At 36.8% G+C, this 16,408-nt stretch overlaps 4 protein-coding genes across 4 annotated transcripts; 2 read left to right on the forward strand and 2 right to left on the reverse strand.

Moving 5' to 3' along the window:
* On the reverse strand, window positions 1-1,399 carry LOC103965763 (protein SLOW GREEN 1, chloroplastic). The gene has a single exon (XM_009378839.3). It carries the CDS (start codon window positions 1,347-1,349, stop codon window positions 273-275), a length of 1,077 nt encoding a protein of 358 aa, XP_009377114.2. The 5' UTR covers window positions 1,350-1,399; the 3' UTR covers window positions 1-272.
* Window positions 1,400-4,962: 3,563 nt separating this feature from the next.
* LOC125471637 lies at window positions 4,963-6,322 on the reverse strand. Its single transcript, XM_048572309.1, has 3 exons — window positions 5,996-6,322; window positions 5,640-5,745; window positions 4,963-5,518 (listed from the first exon to the last, which is right to left on the reverse strand). The coding sequence occupies exons 1-3, from the start codon at window positions 6,026-6,028 to the stop codon at window positions 5,340-5,342; spliced, it is 318 nt and encodes a 105-aa protein (XP_048428266.1). The 5' UTR covers window positions 6,029-6,322; the 3' UTR covers window positions 4,963-5,339.
* A 7,858-nt stretch (window positions 6,323-14,180) lies between these two features.
* LOC125471640 (F-box protein At2g39490-like) lies at window positions 14,181-16,275 on the forward strand. The gene is made up of 3 exons (XM_048572316.1): window positions 14,181-15,134; window positions 15,393-15,551; window positions 15,734-16,275. The coding sequence occupies exons 1-3, from the start codon at window positions 14,997-14,999 to the stop codon at window positions 15,950-15,952; spliced, it is 516 nt and encodes a 171-aa protein (XP_048428273.1). The 5' UTR covers window positions 14,181-14,996; the 3' UTR covers window positions 15,953-16,275.
* LOC125473094 (putative F-box/FBD/LRR-repeat protein At5g22610) lies at window positions 14,302-14,988 on the forward strand. Its single transcript, XM_048575416.1, has one exon. It carries the CDS (start codon window positions 14,302-14,304, stop codon window positions 14,986-14,988), a length of 687 nt encoding a protein of 228 aa, XP_048431373.1.
* Window positions 16,276-16,408: the final 133 nt, after the last annotated feature.

Genomic DNA, 16,408 nt, shown 5'->3' on the forward strand with positions numbered 1-16,408 from the left:
TCAAAAACAGTTTCATTCCAGGTATAACTCCAAATATTGAGACAAAATTGGTTCAGCAAGATATTAAATTTCACTATTCGATGCGCAGATAGCTCTACATTCTGAAAATTACTTTTACTACGACGACTACTACTAAAATTACCTACAGTTTGAGTGAACACTACTAGCCAAAGCATTAACCAAAAACAGATGCAGAGAGAAACCAGGCGGCAACCACCACATTACAGAAGCCAGCCACCACAATGAGCTAAAACTCAGCAACCCCAGTTCCCTCAGACTTTCGACGCAGCTCTCTCTCTCTCCACCTTCTGCCCAAAAAGCTTCGTCGCAAACATATTGTCATCAAAATACTCTTTATAAGGGTGGTTCTTTGGAACAAGCTTCCTGAACTTTTCAAACTGTTTCTCAGCCTCATTAGTCTTCCTCAACATTGTATAAATGATTCCTTGACACAGATAAGGCCTGAAGTCTCTCGGTTCTTCCCTCACAAGCTCTTGATAAAGCTTCAAAGCATCCGAATACCTCGACTCCATCACGCGAATTTGAGCAACTAACAGCTTAAAATCCCTCACATCCGACATGTTCCCTTCCTTCTTACACTTCACCATTGCCTCCTCCACCCTCTTCGTCACACTCTTCAATTTCTCCGGTGATTGTGAAGCGCACATTACAAGGCCATGAAAGGCCTCTACTTTGAAAGGGTCTTTCGCCAAAATGTCCTCGAACTCAGCGTTAGCGAGTTCGACCTCACCCATGTAGCTGTGAACATTGGCCTTCAGCAATTGCCACTCAAAGTCTTCGGGTTCCAGCTCGATCAAGCGCTCCAACACCTGAATCGCTTCGTTCAGCTTGTGGGATTTGATCCTGACCTCCATTAAATTCCTGAGCGATTCGACATCATCCGGGTTCTGGGCCAATTGCTCTTCAAGAACCCTTTCTTTCTCCTCATACGGAACTCTGTCAGTGGATGATTCTTGCTCCACTGGCTCAACCATGGAAGGTGCGACTGCGGTGGCGGCCATAGCGGTTCGGTGATTGAACCTCATGAAGAATAATGCGGCGGCAGCGATGGCGGCGCAGGTCGTCTTGATGATAGGGGCGGCAAGAGGGGCTAGGGTTTTGAAAGAGGAAATGGGATTAGGGTTTTGTGGGCTTTGGTGAGGTGGGTGGGCGGAGGACGGCGGAAGCGATGAGGATGAGGCTCTGACAGTGAGGGTGGTGAAGTTGAAGGGCGGCGATTGGCGCGGGGGTATGAACGAAGAAAGGGGTTTTGGGGATGATGGGCAGTGGGAATTGAGCGAGAGGGTGAGGGGTTGGTGACGGTGGTGAAGTTTGGCGAGAGACTCCATGGATTGAGAGAGTACTAGGGTTTTGTAAAACCCTGCAATGGAGGTGAGAGAAGTGGAAGAGATGATGGAGGAGGAGTGGGAAGGGAAATAGGTAACAGGAGAAAGTTCAAAACGCTGAGAGTATATGCCGTTTAGGCATGTTGGTCCGGGAGAATAAAATTATCGTCAGGGAGGTGAGAAACGGTGTCGTAGGGTCGTTTCCTTAATGGGACATTCGAGAAGGAGCTGGACAGAGGAATTCGACATTCAGCTAAAGGCACTCCGGGTGTGAGCCTTCAGCTGGGCTTTTTGTTGGGCTGGAATTTCAATTGAACTTTTGTTTTTCTTTTTGTTTGGGTTTTGATGTGGGTTCACTTGAAACTAGCATGGGCTTTCTCTGTTTTGACGTGGGCTTATTAGGTTTCCTAATAGCATGTCAAATATAATATGTTAAAATTTTATTTGATAATTGATGCGGTCGAAATTGAATAAATTTTTTTTTTGTTGATACGAAATAAATGCATTAAAACAAGAAACCATCGGATACAACCAAAGCCCATAGAGTGTAAATTATAGGTCGGACGAGCAAGGGAAGGAATACAATACTGCCAAAAATGGCTATTCCTAACTAGAAGTCCCTTGTTTTGCAAAGGCATCAGCAAGGAAATTAGCTTCTTTGAAGATGTGATTCCATCTCACGTCCAAACAAGACGAAGTAAGCCATCTAATATCTTCAAAACAAGCGAAGGTTCCACGGAGGCTAAAAAATGCCATTAAAGCTCCCTAATAATAAGATTTGACTTCAACATAAACCTTTTTAAACCCTTTCCTCTTTGCCATAGGATAGCCCTCATTCAAAGTTTTTTCCTCCACTTCATTTATAGTTGCACTGTCTAAGTACTAGTTTGGTACTAAGATACTTTTATAAAAATGGATATAAAAAAAAACTGAGCTCAAAAAGATATTTGGTAAACACTTAAGAACAGCTTATTTTCACAATTTGGGTGAAAAAAAAAAAAAAACTGAAAACGTGAAGCAGCAAAAATGAGTTTATTCTCACGGCATATCAGAAGCAGCTTTTTTTTCAAAGCACAGCAATACCAAACAGCCCTAAGTTGAAAGCACTGGCTCCCATCACAACGCCATCTTCATTTCTTACCACAAAACTAGCACCAGCCATGTCGCTACAAATGTTAAATCTTCTTTTTTCTTTTTTCTTTTTTTTTTCATGGATACATCAAATATTTATTGTATTAAATTTTTATTTTATTGGTTGTTAATGTGACCCATGCATTAAAAATTACGGTGAATTGCCAATTTAATCCTTGAAATATCATATGAATGAAAATTAGGTCACTAAACTATTTTTTCAGAAAAATCAGTCCTTGAATTATAATAGTCTACCAATTATATCCTTAATATTAGATTCAAAGCTACTATACTCAATTTTTCGTCAATTTAAATCACGTTACTTGCATGTGATACACAATTGAGGGTTCATAGAGAAAGTGTATGAAGTTAACTTTAAAGGGCAAATTAAATGTTAAATTCACAATCTACATGAAATGTTAAGGGTTTATAGGTAAGAAAAAGGACGGTATTACACTCTAAAGTGTGTCAAGTGACTTAAGTTAACGAAAAATTGGATAAAACAACTTTGAATATACTGGTAGGGATGAAATTAGCATTTTTAATGAATTTAGAGACTTATTCTAATTTAGGACCTAAATTTTATTGAAGTGATAGTTCAGATACTAAATCGGCACTTCACTCTAAAAACTAAATATATTTGACTCCTTCTTTGTTTGCAGTAAAAAAAAAACAGACAGCTAGAAAGCATGGAGTCAAATGACTCAACTGCCACATCATATATGACATATGCATTAGATAACACCTGAATATCTCTTTTGTCATATTTGACATCTACTTTGGAGATGGTCTAATGCATCAAAATTAAGTGTGCAAGTGAAAGTAAAGTTTTTGGTTTTGAGGAACAAAAGTAAAGTTTGAGCTCCACTGTAAAACCGATAAAACAGTAATCATATTCGCTAGAGAAGATGTATTTTTAGTCATCACAACCTCTAAGCTGCCCCAAAGACCCAACCAACTCGAAGACACCCACCACCACAAAATCTGCCATAAGCAACACCCACTCATAACCTGGAACTGGCCAAATTTTTTGATTGAACCGAATATCAGTAAACCACAAAATTAGTTCGGTATCAATTTCGTTTTAAGCCATGTTGATAAGCTTTAGTCAATTGTCGATTGGGGGCTATCAATTCGACTGCCAAACTGATTCTGCCACTAGATTTCCACTAGAAGAAAGAAAAGACTATCATCTCCATTGATTTAGAGCTCATTTGAATGTACTTTTAAAATGATTGAAAGCGCTTTTAGAAAAAATATTTTTGGGTTCTAAAAGCACTTAAAGTGCTTTCTGCACGAAGCACTAGTTATTGCTTCTTCCAGGAAGCACTTTTAGTGCTTTTTCAGGATTTGCTTACATTTTTACTAAAGATAGGCTCCAAAAACATTTACACCAAAATCGTTTTCAGTTATTTTGAAAGCATATCCAAACAAGCAGTTAATGTGTTAAGCATTGAGGTTGACTTTTTTATACATTTGCCTAAACATTTTTACTTTTAAGTTTTAACCTAAAAGTAACTATTAATGTAGACAAATTATTCACTTTTCTAATAGAACGATATTATTTACACTAGAATGTGAGAGATTTGGGCTAGCCACACATCGACTACGAAGCCATATGTAATATATAACACATCATCCACAAAAGTTAAACCTATAACTTCTTATGAAGTGAGAATAAAAATACTACTAAATCGTAGTACCAAATTATCAAATTTCAAGCAAAAATTTTGTTTTACTAAAGTTGTCAAACTTAGTGAGTCATTAGAGACAACTAATGCACTCCCAAGAAACATTCTCTATTTTGAATTATTTTGGGCCTATTGTTGAAAAGGCCGAACAGATCTTACTAACCACAGTAGTCGAGTCTAATACGAATCACACACTGAACAAAAAAAAAAAAGAGTTTAAACGCGAAACATAATAAATTGCAGAACAGAAGTCCATCACCTCAGAACAATCTATATCTACAATTGCATCTCCAAGTGACTTAAAGCACTACAGACCGGAACCCTAATCTAATACTAATCATAATATTGTGGGAAAAGATTAAATATAAATTCATAGCCGCGCAGGTGTGCAAAGATTCTAGTACAACTAAAACGTTGATGTCACTCTCAGTCTTTCTCCACTGAACTCGAACGAAAAATTACAATGGCGACAAATTCAAATGACCCACGAACAGAATTACTGGAGAAAACAAACAAAACATCCATGATATTTATACATATTTACAGGAGAAAGGAAGTAAAATAGCCCAATAACCAAAGCTGCGTGAACAGTAAATTTTGGAGTGGTAGATTGGTCAAGTAGTTCATTAATTCACTATGTTTCGAGTTCAAAATTTTTACTTCTCTTTGCTATATAATATCTCGTGAAATCGAAAATGAGAAACTAAACACAATGAGAAGTTAATTTCTTTTCTAGATGAAATTATTTGAATGAGAATTAAGCAAAAAAGAAAAAAAAAAAGAGGAAAAAGGAATTTGCAGAATTCATAGCTCTAAAATTTTACATTTACAAATCAGTACAGTATCTGCATGGGAGACACACACACACAATGGAGGCAAATGGGGCACATCGGGCTCTGCCACGTGTGCGCCACGTAGCTAACCCCAGCCACCCACGCAGTCTCAAGTCTCAAGGGTTTACAAACCCCAATTCCCAACTAGTATTGATGACTGCTACACGACGACGTCGTATGCTCCGTCCGGATTTGCCCTTGTATTGTCCTGGACAACTTGTTATTTTGCCTATTGTTTTTAGCAACTTTCTCCCTGATGTTACAGATTTATATACCACCTAAAGCCAAAAAGGCCATCTCTTATCGATCGTTTTCTGCATAAAAAATTAAAGGGACTACTAGTCATCAGATTCATCACCGTCGTCATCGGTGGTGGTGGAGTTGTCGCCGCTCTGGGAAAGATCAAAAAGCATCTTCTGGATTCTTTGCTTTGTGACCGTCTCAGAGGATCCTGCTTCCCTGCTCTTTGTGTAGGCCTCAAAGAACTCTCTGTTCTCCTTCTCTAACTCCTTCCACACTGCAGTTAATCAGTTAGTCCATTAATTAGCTAACCATTCAATCCTATGCAAGAACATATAATACACACACACATATATATATATATATAGAGAGAGAGAGAGAGAGAGAGAGAGAGAGACCTGTGGAGGTAATGATGGGTTTTATGTTTGCATGCTTAGAGAGAGCTTCCATGCACTCCTCTTTGCTCATGTTGAATATGATGCACTCCTCGATTAAACGGTGTACCTATTTATAATCATGCATGTCATTATTATTAATTTTCATCACCATAAAATATCAAAAAATATAACATCACTTCAAAAATGTCATCAAGTGCTCTTGATTTACGAAAAACTTGAGAAAGACTAAATTTTGCGAATTACCTTGTGATGTTTTTTAATGTATCGATCATATATATATTGAATCAAAGATATACATCATCTTGGTGATCAAGAAAAAGCAGAAGAACTTTCATAAAAATTATAACAAGGCTTACCAAGTGGATGTATGAAGCAGAACAGTCTCCCATGTTTATATATTCTGATATATGTTAACTGATATATATAAAGTTCTTGCTACCCCAACTGCAGAAGATTTGTAGAACAACAAAGAATTTGAAAGAAAAATTCAAAAGAAGAAGGGGGTCAGAAAGTGAGAGATTAAGAGAAGCAAGAGGCACCTCCTCGATGATCATAAAAAGTGAACAATGATAGGTTAAAGTTAAAGAAAAATTGTGAAGATAAATTGTGTAAATAAACAAATAAAAAGTGCAGATCAGTTGTTGAGCAATGTCATAGACGTTGGGACTAGGGGATCATATGCCCACGTGGGGGGACGACGATGATTGGTGGAGAGGGGATTAGAGGAGATTCTACAAGCAGCCCTTTATTTGTCTCTTCTACGCGGCCAATACGCCATTGTCCACGTGACACGTGGGGTCCCTCTGCCTACAACACATGATAGCTTGTTGCATGCCTAAACCCTAAACCACTGCACCTTGCGCCCCCCACGCTCATTCAGTAGGCAATATAGGCCCCGGTTTCGTCCTACAACATTAACCCATACTCTCTACCTCCTCTCCTAGTTACCTTAGCATTTCAAGATTCAACATCACAAATTCTTAGTCACCATATATATAATACCATTTGTTATAGCAGCATCACTATAGTTTCGCGTAATTGCAGGAAATTATATGTTCATATCTCGTATATGATATTTATTGGTTCAAAAAGTTCTTAGTAATTAAATTGAACATGATGCTAGATTTCATGACATATTGTCATAAAAATAAGTAATGTTCACCTTGTTGCTATTATCATAGTTTGAAAAATGTTCTCTTGTCATGTTGTATATATTACATGTTGTCATGAGGCACGATTGTGCATTATCCTTTATGTCTAACAACGTAAGATATCACAACTAAGTAATAGAAATATCTAAAAACTTATCTTGCTAAGCAGCCATACAGTAGAAAAGTATGGCAAGTAATTGGATAGAATTCACAGTAACGTTTATATTATAACTACTGACAATTTTATGGGCACATAGCAGAGATTTCTGATCGATATTTTTACTACTGAACTCGCTCTTGCTGTTTTATTAAGCATTTCGATCGGTGCCTTTTGTATTCTTTTGCATTTCATTTGTTTCTTTCTTTGTATTCAGATAGTTTTGTTTGCATGTTTGCATGGTAATCGAATATGGATAATCCATAAAAATATATCTTTTCATGGGATTCATTGCAGAAGGTATTTCTGATGCATGGGAGAGGCAAGTGATTTGCACAATCATATTTGATGAATTTTAATTTACATGAAATATGAGAAAATCCGAGCACCCACCGAATTGGTGAGGCATACGTATCTAGATAAAATACGGTCTCTTCTTTTCTTTTCTCCTTTCTAAAAAGTCAAACTCCATTGTTTATTACAGTGGAGCCAACAGATCAGAGTAGATAGATGATAAAACACCATATAGAAAAAGGATGATCTTCCTCCACCCAAACATGAAATTAAGGATGCAAAGGCCAATACTTATACTGATATAAAAATTTAACAAAGAAAATGAAAAATGATATGGATTCCTCCAAAAGAGTACATTCCTACCGCTTAATTAGTGTTTTCTCATTTTAACTCTTGAAGGAAGTTGAGGTTCTATCATGACAATATGAGAAGTAGGCAATACAGTTACAAAACCTCTTGTTTCTCCTATGTGGGATTTAAACTCTAAGAGAATATCTAAGAGAAACTAATTAAAAGCATTTGACAGAACATGAAATCCTCCTTGTCCCACACCAATGTAAATGAATCATTCTTAACTGCATAGCACAGCAAATGAAATTGTTTTTTTTAAATTCCTTGACGAAGCCATCAACTGTTCTTTAAAGAAAAAAAAAAAAAAAAAAAAAACAAATTCCTTCCAAGTTGTGTCTTAGAATATCATCCAATGGCATTGTCACATGATTGCCTTGTTGACTTTAATCTTCTATGCGAGGATTAAGATATCATTTAAGCTACACCGATTCAGTATAATATGATATGCTTTTAGTGCAATTACAGCTACGAATGATAAGGACATGGTCCGCTCTGCTGTTGATTCACGGTTTGTCACTGCCAACTACTTTTGTGTTTTTTAAATTTTTTATTTTTTTACTACAAATAATACTACTCTTCTAAGCTATATCAAGACGAGATAAAATAGATGAACGGAAACACGATTTATTAGTACAATTTATCACTTGTCACTGCAGACGCGGATGATTTTCAACATAATTAAAAAAAAACATTTACTCTTGGAAACGAAATTTTATGAAAAATAAATATTTATCAAAAGCAGCCAATCATCAAACAATAGTTCAATGGAAATGTTTTAATTTTCTTTATAAAACTGCTACGAAACTAATTTTTACAGCTATATAGTGGAGGTTTGAAAGAGAATAAGCCCTTAGGGTCTATAGGAGCTGGTCAGCAACTTGAAAGTGTACATTAGTAGATTCAAATACCTAATCTTCTGTCCCGATAAACACTTTGTTACTGTGACACTATCTCAAGTCTATTCCGTCAGGCCAATCTATTCGCGCTCCCCTTGTAAAATATTTATCAGCACAGTATTTGAGCTCCACACAACCTACAAAACAATGGAGGACTATGTGCATCATGAATCTTACTCGGCTATAACCACCACGTGTTGTGGTAGTGGCCCCAAAACCCTCTCCATCGTGGCAAGATGCTCCAAGTTTTCATGTGTTTGAGAAAGGGCCTCACCCTGTTAAAAGAAAATATAGGAGGAAAAACAAGTGTAAACAAAAAAGCTAGCTAGGACACTCCCTAGGCAATAAATAAAAACTTTCTTTGAACTTTAAATAAAACCGGCTCAACTATAGATGATGGTTCCATATGAACTCAATGGTACTTACCGAGCAAAGTTCAACAAGTATGCAGCCCACACTCCATACATGACAAGACAATTCCATTCAAGACCTGCGGGTAACATCAGATGACTGTCATCTAAAAAAGAAAAAATATGAAATCAAGATATTGCTTGAGTAGCATAGAACTGTATTTACCGAAAATGACCTCCAGTGCACGATAATGGCGTGTTGACACCACATCGCTGTGATCCTGATGTTCAAATCTTACTCCCAAAATCAATGAGCTTGATGGCACTTGACTTGGGCAGATTCTTGAAATCGGAACCCTATTTAGTCGAACGTGATAGAAACTTGATTGAAATTAAGGAAAACAATTAAAAATTGAAGGGCTCAGATGAAGGTCTTGCGCCGAATAGGCATGCAGGTTGGGCCAAAACAGTTAATTTTTCAATCTGCTCACCCCCATTGAATTGCGTAGACGCTTGTTGTACGAAGTTTCAACATCCGTAGGTACCTCGTACAAAATGTGAGGGATTCTTGTACACTAACAGCCTCCTCTCTATGGATCATTTGGGTTGTGCTTTGTTACGAACGAACCGCTTTGTAACTGCCCGAGCAGCCTGACAAATTATAAAATGGTATGAAAATTTTAATTTAAAGGGCTTGAGAAATAATATTAACAAACTAATTATTGACAAGATTACCTCTCAATTGGATACATTCAGTAATTATGCACGGGCCAGTAAAGTTCACTTCATTTGGCAAATGTATCATTACTGAAACCATACTCGTGAAAAATGCTCGTGGATATATTTTCTCTAGCCGTCATAAGATGTACACAATATCTTCTTCCATATCATCTACATCGGATGATCAAAGTTTTACAATATATTTGCTAGAAGAACCTACACAAATATGTTATCGTCTCAACAACCTCGATGTCCAAGTACTGGCTGAGTACCAATTGGAAGTAGCCGTTCGAGCAAGACATGACAATCATGATTCTTCAAACCCAACAGTGTCCAAGTGTCCATTTTAACATGTCTAGCTATATTGCTAATTTCAAACCTTGTAGCCACTTTAAGAACTCTTTCTTGCCAACCAGCTTGAAAGTAAAATTGGCATTCTTTTTCTTGTATTTACCATTTTCCAATGTAGGCTACATGTTAGGCCTTATTCCCTTTGCTTGCATGCTAATACGAGTCTTCATGGTGTCTTTCGATTTTCCCTCGATAGGTAGAGTCGTTCCCACCACATTGCCGCATACGTTCTTCTCAATATGCATGGATCAGCAATTTGTGAGATTTTGAATTTTGACCAGTATTCCAAGTCAAAGAATATACTCTCTTTTTTGTCTAATTAAGTCGTTCCACTGGTTTCGAGCCTTCCTCAAAATGGAGTGTATTCAACTTGGCCAACATCTCATCTTCAGATAATTCTCTTGGTCTAGTTCGATACATTGTTGTGCCATCAAATGTTTCAGCCTTGTCATGCCACTTGTGATTTTAGGGGAGCCATCTTTGGTGATGCAAGTAGCATTTCCAACTGCCAAAAGGACGACAAGTCCTCTCCTCATGTTGGGCATACCATATACCCTTTTGTGCTCCAACCCAACAACATACCATAAGCTGAGAAATCATTAATTGTCCATACAACTGCGACTCTCAGAGTGAACTTCCCCATCAATATGTTGTGCGTTCAGTACACCATTTGTCCATAATTCTATCAACTTATTAATCTAACAGCCGAAAATAAACATCAATGAAATGGGATGGTGATCTTGGCCCGTGTATTAAAAGACTCATGATCGAAAATTCTTTCTTCATGAACCTTTAGGGGGAAAGTTATAAGGAAATGACCATTGACCAAGTGTTACACTCACTGAAAAAAAAATCCCAAACGGATTGAAAGAATGGTTAATGTAATAAACAGTGACTTGTAGTTGAAGAAAGCAAATCTACATAATTTAAATGGGGTAAAGCCACGTCTCAATTGAAAGGTTGTTTGTCTGTGTCTGAAATGACACGAGTTCGAGTTGTGAAAATAGTATATTCGCAAAACAACAATAAGGCTGCATACGATAAACGTGGCGTCCATGTGAACAATAACTAGGTATCACGTGTCATTAAGAGTCCATGTGAAAATTAAAAATTCAAAAAAAAATAAATAAATAAAATATTTGATCGTCTTCCATCTCCCCCGACCTTCCCTTCCTCCCTTATCCCTCCATTCTCTCCTATGCACCAACCCACCAAACCCTCATCTCCTCTCTTAAACTCATTCTTTCTGTCTTTTTGTTTCACTTCACTCCCTACCAGTACACATCTCATCGTTGGCCATCTGCAATCTCAAGCAGCTTATCTCATATATTTCTTCCCCATTTGATTTTCTTCTATATTTTTGGAATATTAATCCCCAAATAAATGGTGTCGTAGCTTATCTTCCACAACCACTAATCTCAATTTTTCCACTCAAGAAGCAAAATCTACTGATTACACGGGATTCAGTTTCCTTCCTTCTTCTCTCCGATCCCCGAATTGGATTCCGCAGCCGTGAAACGCAGCTGAATCTTTCTCTGAGTTGGTCCGTCGAATTTGGTAAAAAATGCAGGTCGGTATCGGGATCCATTAAAGCTCTAATCCTTTCGCCGCCTATTTGTATCTCGGGGTTGTTGGGAAGCAATTTACTACTATAATCTCACTGCTCAAATTTGGCCGTTTGGAGAAGAAAGGAGAGAAAAAGATTATTGGGTTGCTTTTAATTTCGATTTATTTCCTTCGTGTTAAATGGGTTTATGGCAAAGAATCTGGGTTTTAATTTCTTTTGAGCTGAAAAGATTCGAAAGCCAAGCCCTTTGAGTCTCTGAGGGAGCTTCTTTTACAAGGATTCCAAAGGGAAAAGCAAAATCTGAAGAATTGCAACGGTTGAAACCTTCAAAGTCCCTTTACCAAGTATCCTTTGCTTCTATTAATTGGAGCTATAATGGATTTACGAGCTGAAAGCCATAGATTTTGAAGCTTGAATTTGCAGAATTTATTGCACATTTTCAGTTACCATTCTTTGGATCTGAAGTGTTACAAATAGGAAGTCTTCTGGGTGCATATTGTCATCTGGGAATTGGGTTTCTACCAAGTTGGTTTTGAGTGGCATTGTGCTGAGTTTCAAGATTTCGAAGCATCGATAGGGCTTATTCTTCGAAGTCTCGCGATGTTGTTCGTTGTGATATGTTTCTCCCAGCTACCTGATGTGTCTGCACAATCCTCAGGAGACTCAGCACGTGGGCTTGATGCGCTTCTTCAAGATGGGTGGAGTCGAAGATGGAAGGGGAAAGGTGGATGTATGATGAGTTGAAAAGGAGAGGAGATGATGGTTTGGTAGGTTGGTGCAGAGGAAAGAATGGAGGGATAAGGGAGGAAGGGAAGGTCGGGGAGGTAGAAGACGACCGAAAAAAAAATTTGAATTTTGAATTTTCACGTGGACCTTTAATAATACGTGGTGTTCAGTCATTGTCCATATGAGTGCCACGTCATTAGTTAATGGGAGATTTAACAGCCAGACTAACGGATGTATGAGACTGTTCTAAAATTAACCCTTTAGGTATGATTCTGGGACAAAAAAAAAACTTCATGTATCAAATGTTGAAAACCACGAAACTTGAGGGTAGTAAACTGAGATTTATCCTTAAAAATACAATAACCTACATAGAAATACATTATTACATTAATGTCAGGGACTTCAATAAAAAACTAAAAACCACAAAGGTTTCAGTCAAAGAACATTGGTAGTTAGGGAACGCATTCAAATTGTCCTTTTTATTTTATTTTATTATAAAAGCAATACGTTGAGAATGAATCTCACATTTATTGATTAGATGAGGGACTTTGCATGTGCTTATAAATAGTTGGACTACTCCTCATATCACCAATTAATTTTATAGTGGAACCTCAACTTCTTCATAATAGATAACTATACTATTGATTTGTTTGCAATGATAATTGATATGCTGGGCTATCTGGAATAAAAGGAATGCAGTGCTTTTCGAAGGAAAAACTTTCCTCGATTGCTGGAGTTCTTAGTTCTAAAATGTCACTGCTACGAGAAATTTTTCATCATGATTGGAACACGGATGATACATCAGGTATTTTTATATAAGTGGTGAAAAATTATATTTTTTAGTTATTAACTTTTTAACATACATATCTCACCATTTGTATAGACATGTGCTGATGTGAATTTGATTAATAATGATGACGATGAAGCTTGTTTTTCGGCTGAAGGGACCCGATTCAAGATATTAGAGCTTTGTCATTGCTCTTTTGTGATTTTTCATGTTGCTGGCAAGGTCGTGAAGCCAATGTGGTTGCTAATGATATTGGTCAACTTGTTTATTGAAATTTTATTTCATGGATTGAAGCGGAACCACCGTCGTTGTACTTTTCTCTCGTTGCAGATGTAGTAATTCTCTGATTATCAAAGAAATTTTATTTCAACAAGAAAAAAAGAAGAAGCAATACTACACTAAATTCAATTAAACGATAAGAAGAAAAGTTCAAACTTGAGTATATATAAAGGGGCACTGCTCTAGTTAACTTAGCTAAACTTATATTTGCATATATTAATGCCACTTAATTTAAGTAGAACGGTGGTCATGTTAGACTAGATTATGTTTTTGTGAAGCTGTATTATTTTGATCTCTTATCATAATTTGTACTACTTTAATTTAAGCAAAATGTTAATTGTGTTTTGTCAAGCTATATTAAAAAATGTGGTACCATCCTTTCCCTCCAGTCAAAGTTGATATATTTGCTTTGAATAATCAAAATTATATAATAAAATAGTAACACCATGCATGTTTGTTTTGAAAAATCAATATCAACATTTTCGGCCGCTGTTGCCATCACATGTACATCCATAAACAAAAAACAAGAATTTCCCTCATCATTCAAATTCTCATTTGCATCCAAATCCGTGTTCTTTCTTCTTTAATAATAAACTAATGTGTTTTAAGTTAAAACTCATTACTTTTTTTTTTTAATTTAATTTATAATAATAACATTGTATATGATGAGAAAATAATAATTATATATTATTATTCCAGCATCATATATTGTATGCTCGGTTCTTTCCACAATCGCTTATATAAGGAAAAAAAAAATCTTATATTCTTTCCATTAATACTCTCTTTACTAAATTATTTATTTTATACTTGTACTAAGGGTCAAAATCTTCAAGCTGTCTTGCAGGTCCATATCACGGCAACTCGAAGCCTTGAAGTTAGCAGCACTTGCAAATGTAAGCTCATACCAACCGAGCTCTCTATATAACCATTGGGATAAGTTATTGTTTTTGCATTCACAATTGAGGTATTAATTTCACATTGTTTTGTTTATCTCAATGTTTCTAACGAAGCAGGGAAAAAATATCAGAAACTCATGGAGGAGGAAAATCTTGATTTGATAAGCAGATTACCATTTGAAATCCAACAAAAAATTATTTCATTTGTCCCACTTAAAAGGGCAGTAAGAAGGAGTGCTCTTTCAGCTCGTTGGAAGAGCCCTTGGTCTCCAGTTGAAGCAAGTTTGAATTTTGATGCAAACCCAGCAAACCTTAAAGGAAACCCAGCCAAACATGAAGAGAAATACCAAGTTATGGGAACTTTCATGAAGTCTTTTGTTTTCCCAGAGCAATGGAAGCTTTATCTCATTGTTGTTGGAAGCAGTGAAGAACCACAGATAATTGTTGCCAAAGTCACCAAGGGGGTTGGCAGAGAGCTTCATCTCGAGTTCTTCGAATCAATGAAAATAAAAAAAAATTTGAAGGGTTTCTGCCTTCGCAAAAATCCTGCAAAAACAGATGGTTTTTGTGGTGTGAAGCATCTCCATCTCAGATCAGTTACTGGCCTCACAGGAACTTTCGTGTCAGATTTGTTCTCCAGTTGCCATGTTCTTGAGAGCTTGAAGCTTGAAAAGTGCATGGGATTGCATAGCCTTGATGTAGAAACAAATAGCCTCAAGAGCTTGGTGGTGGAAGATTGGTCAGACATGGTTTCTATTACAATTTTTGCACAAAATCTCAAGTCCTTTTGGTACTATGGTGTCTTCCTCGGATTGTTAGGTTAAAGAATGCAATGAGCTTGGTTGATGTGGTGCTTGATTTGAGAGATGGACCAGGCTGTAGTCAGTTTGAACGTGACCAATTTCTATACAATATCTTAATTTCTTTCAAGGATGTTGAGGCTCTCACTGTAAGTGGCTGGATTCTTGAGGTATGTTTATAATGTATTTTGAATTGAACACTGTTTGGCTTCTTATCACACGTAAAAAGTCATAATTCTTATGTGTAGATCAAAGTCTGACACGTATGCAAAAATAACTCATTATTAAAATCTCAAAAGAAAAACTTTTGCACACATATCAAACTATGATTTGTCTAGTGTGTAACAATGGTGACTTCATACATGAAACGAGTCAAGTATTATTATGTATGCGATTCTGACAATGTGTAAATATGCTTTGTGTTTAAGTGGTTGTGTTCAGGTGGAGTGATTTTTGGATATCTTGATTTCCAATTCAACAAGCTAAAGTCATTAACGTGGGTAGACTTTTTGATCAACAAGGAAAAAAGAGACTCCCTTGCTTGCTTCCTAAATGCATGTCCTTTGTTAGAGAACTTGTTGGTTGAGGTAAGTGTTCTAGTTTTTAACCGATAAACGGTTTTCGGTCACCCAATACTTATGTTTATTCAATCAAATGCCTAGAAATAAACATAGGTGTGCAACGAGAGAAACATGATGTGCTGAAATCACTTGGTTAATTTTAATACATATGCTTTTGTTGACACTTCCTCGCATTGATGAATGAGCAGATTGACAGCAACCTCAGCAGCATCCCCTGCCCAGATTTCCACCATTACCTCTGGGAGGAGTCCTCTTGTATCAGGTCCAACACTTCAAAGCTCAGACACCTCAAGAGCGTTGATTTTTTGGGCTTTACTGGCAAAGAAGATGAACTACCACTGATGGATCTTGTACCTGAGAAGGCCATTACGCTAAATTCATTCACTTCAACATCCCCAGAAAATTGAAATAATCTTTCTATCCCGCATCGGACCGCTAATTCTAACGATCCCCACTTGCTACTTTAACCTTGGAGTCCCACATCGGAGATCTATGTCAACTTTCGATGGAAACTGTCTTTTACCATTGTACCTTTTTAACTTTAATCCAGAAAAATTTGTTGCCAAAATGTGTACGGGATACATGGGAAAATCTTAAAAATATATATGTATATATACTTAAATTTTAACCAAGACGAAATTGTTAGAACAATGCGTACAGGTACATTGGAAAAGAGTTTAATTTCTGACGATAAAATAGATGGACTTGGGAACTGGAATGAAAAGAGAAGGAACTCTGTTTAAGAGGAAAAACTAGTTCAAAATTGACGGCAACGAATTCTAATAATCTTAGGTTGTGTCTCATAGATTAATAAGTACCACCATTTGAACTCCAAAGTTTATTACAAAAAAAAGGTTGTGGTG

Source organism: the organism of the source record quoted next, unplaced genomic scaffold, assembly GCF_019419815.1.
Source record: "Pyrus x bretschneideri cultivar Hongxiangsu unplaced genomic scaffold, Pyrus_bretschneideri_v1 Contig11, whole genome shotgun sequence".
Classification (NCBI taxonomy): Eukaryota; Viridiplantae; Streptophyta; class Magnoliopsida; order Rosales; family Rosaceae; genus Pyrus; species Pyrus x bretschneideri.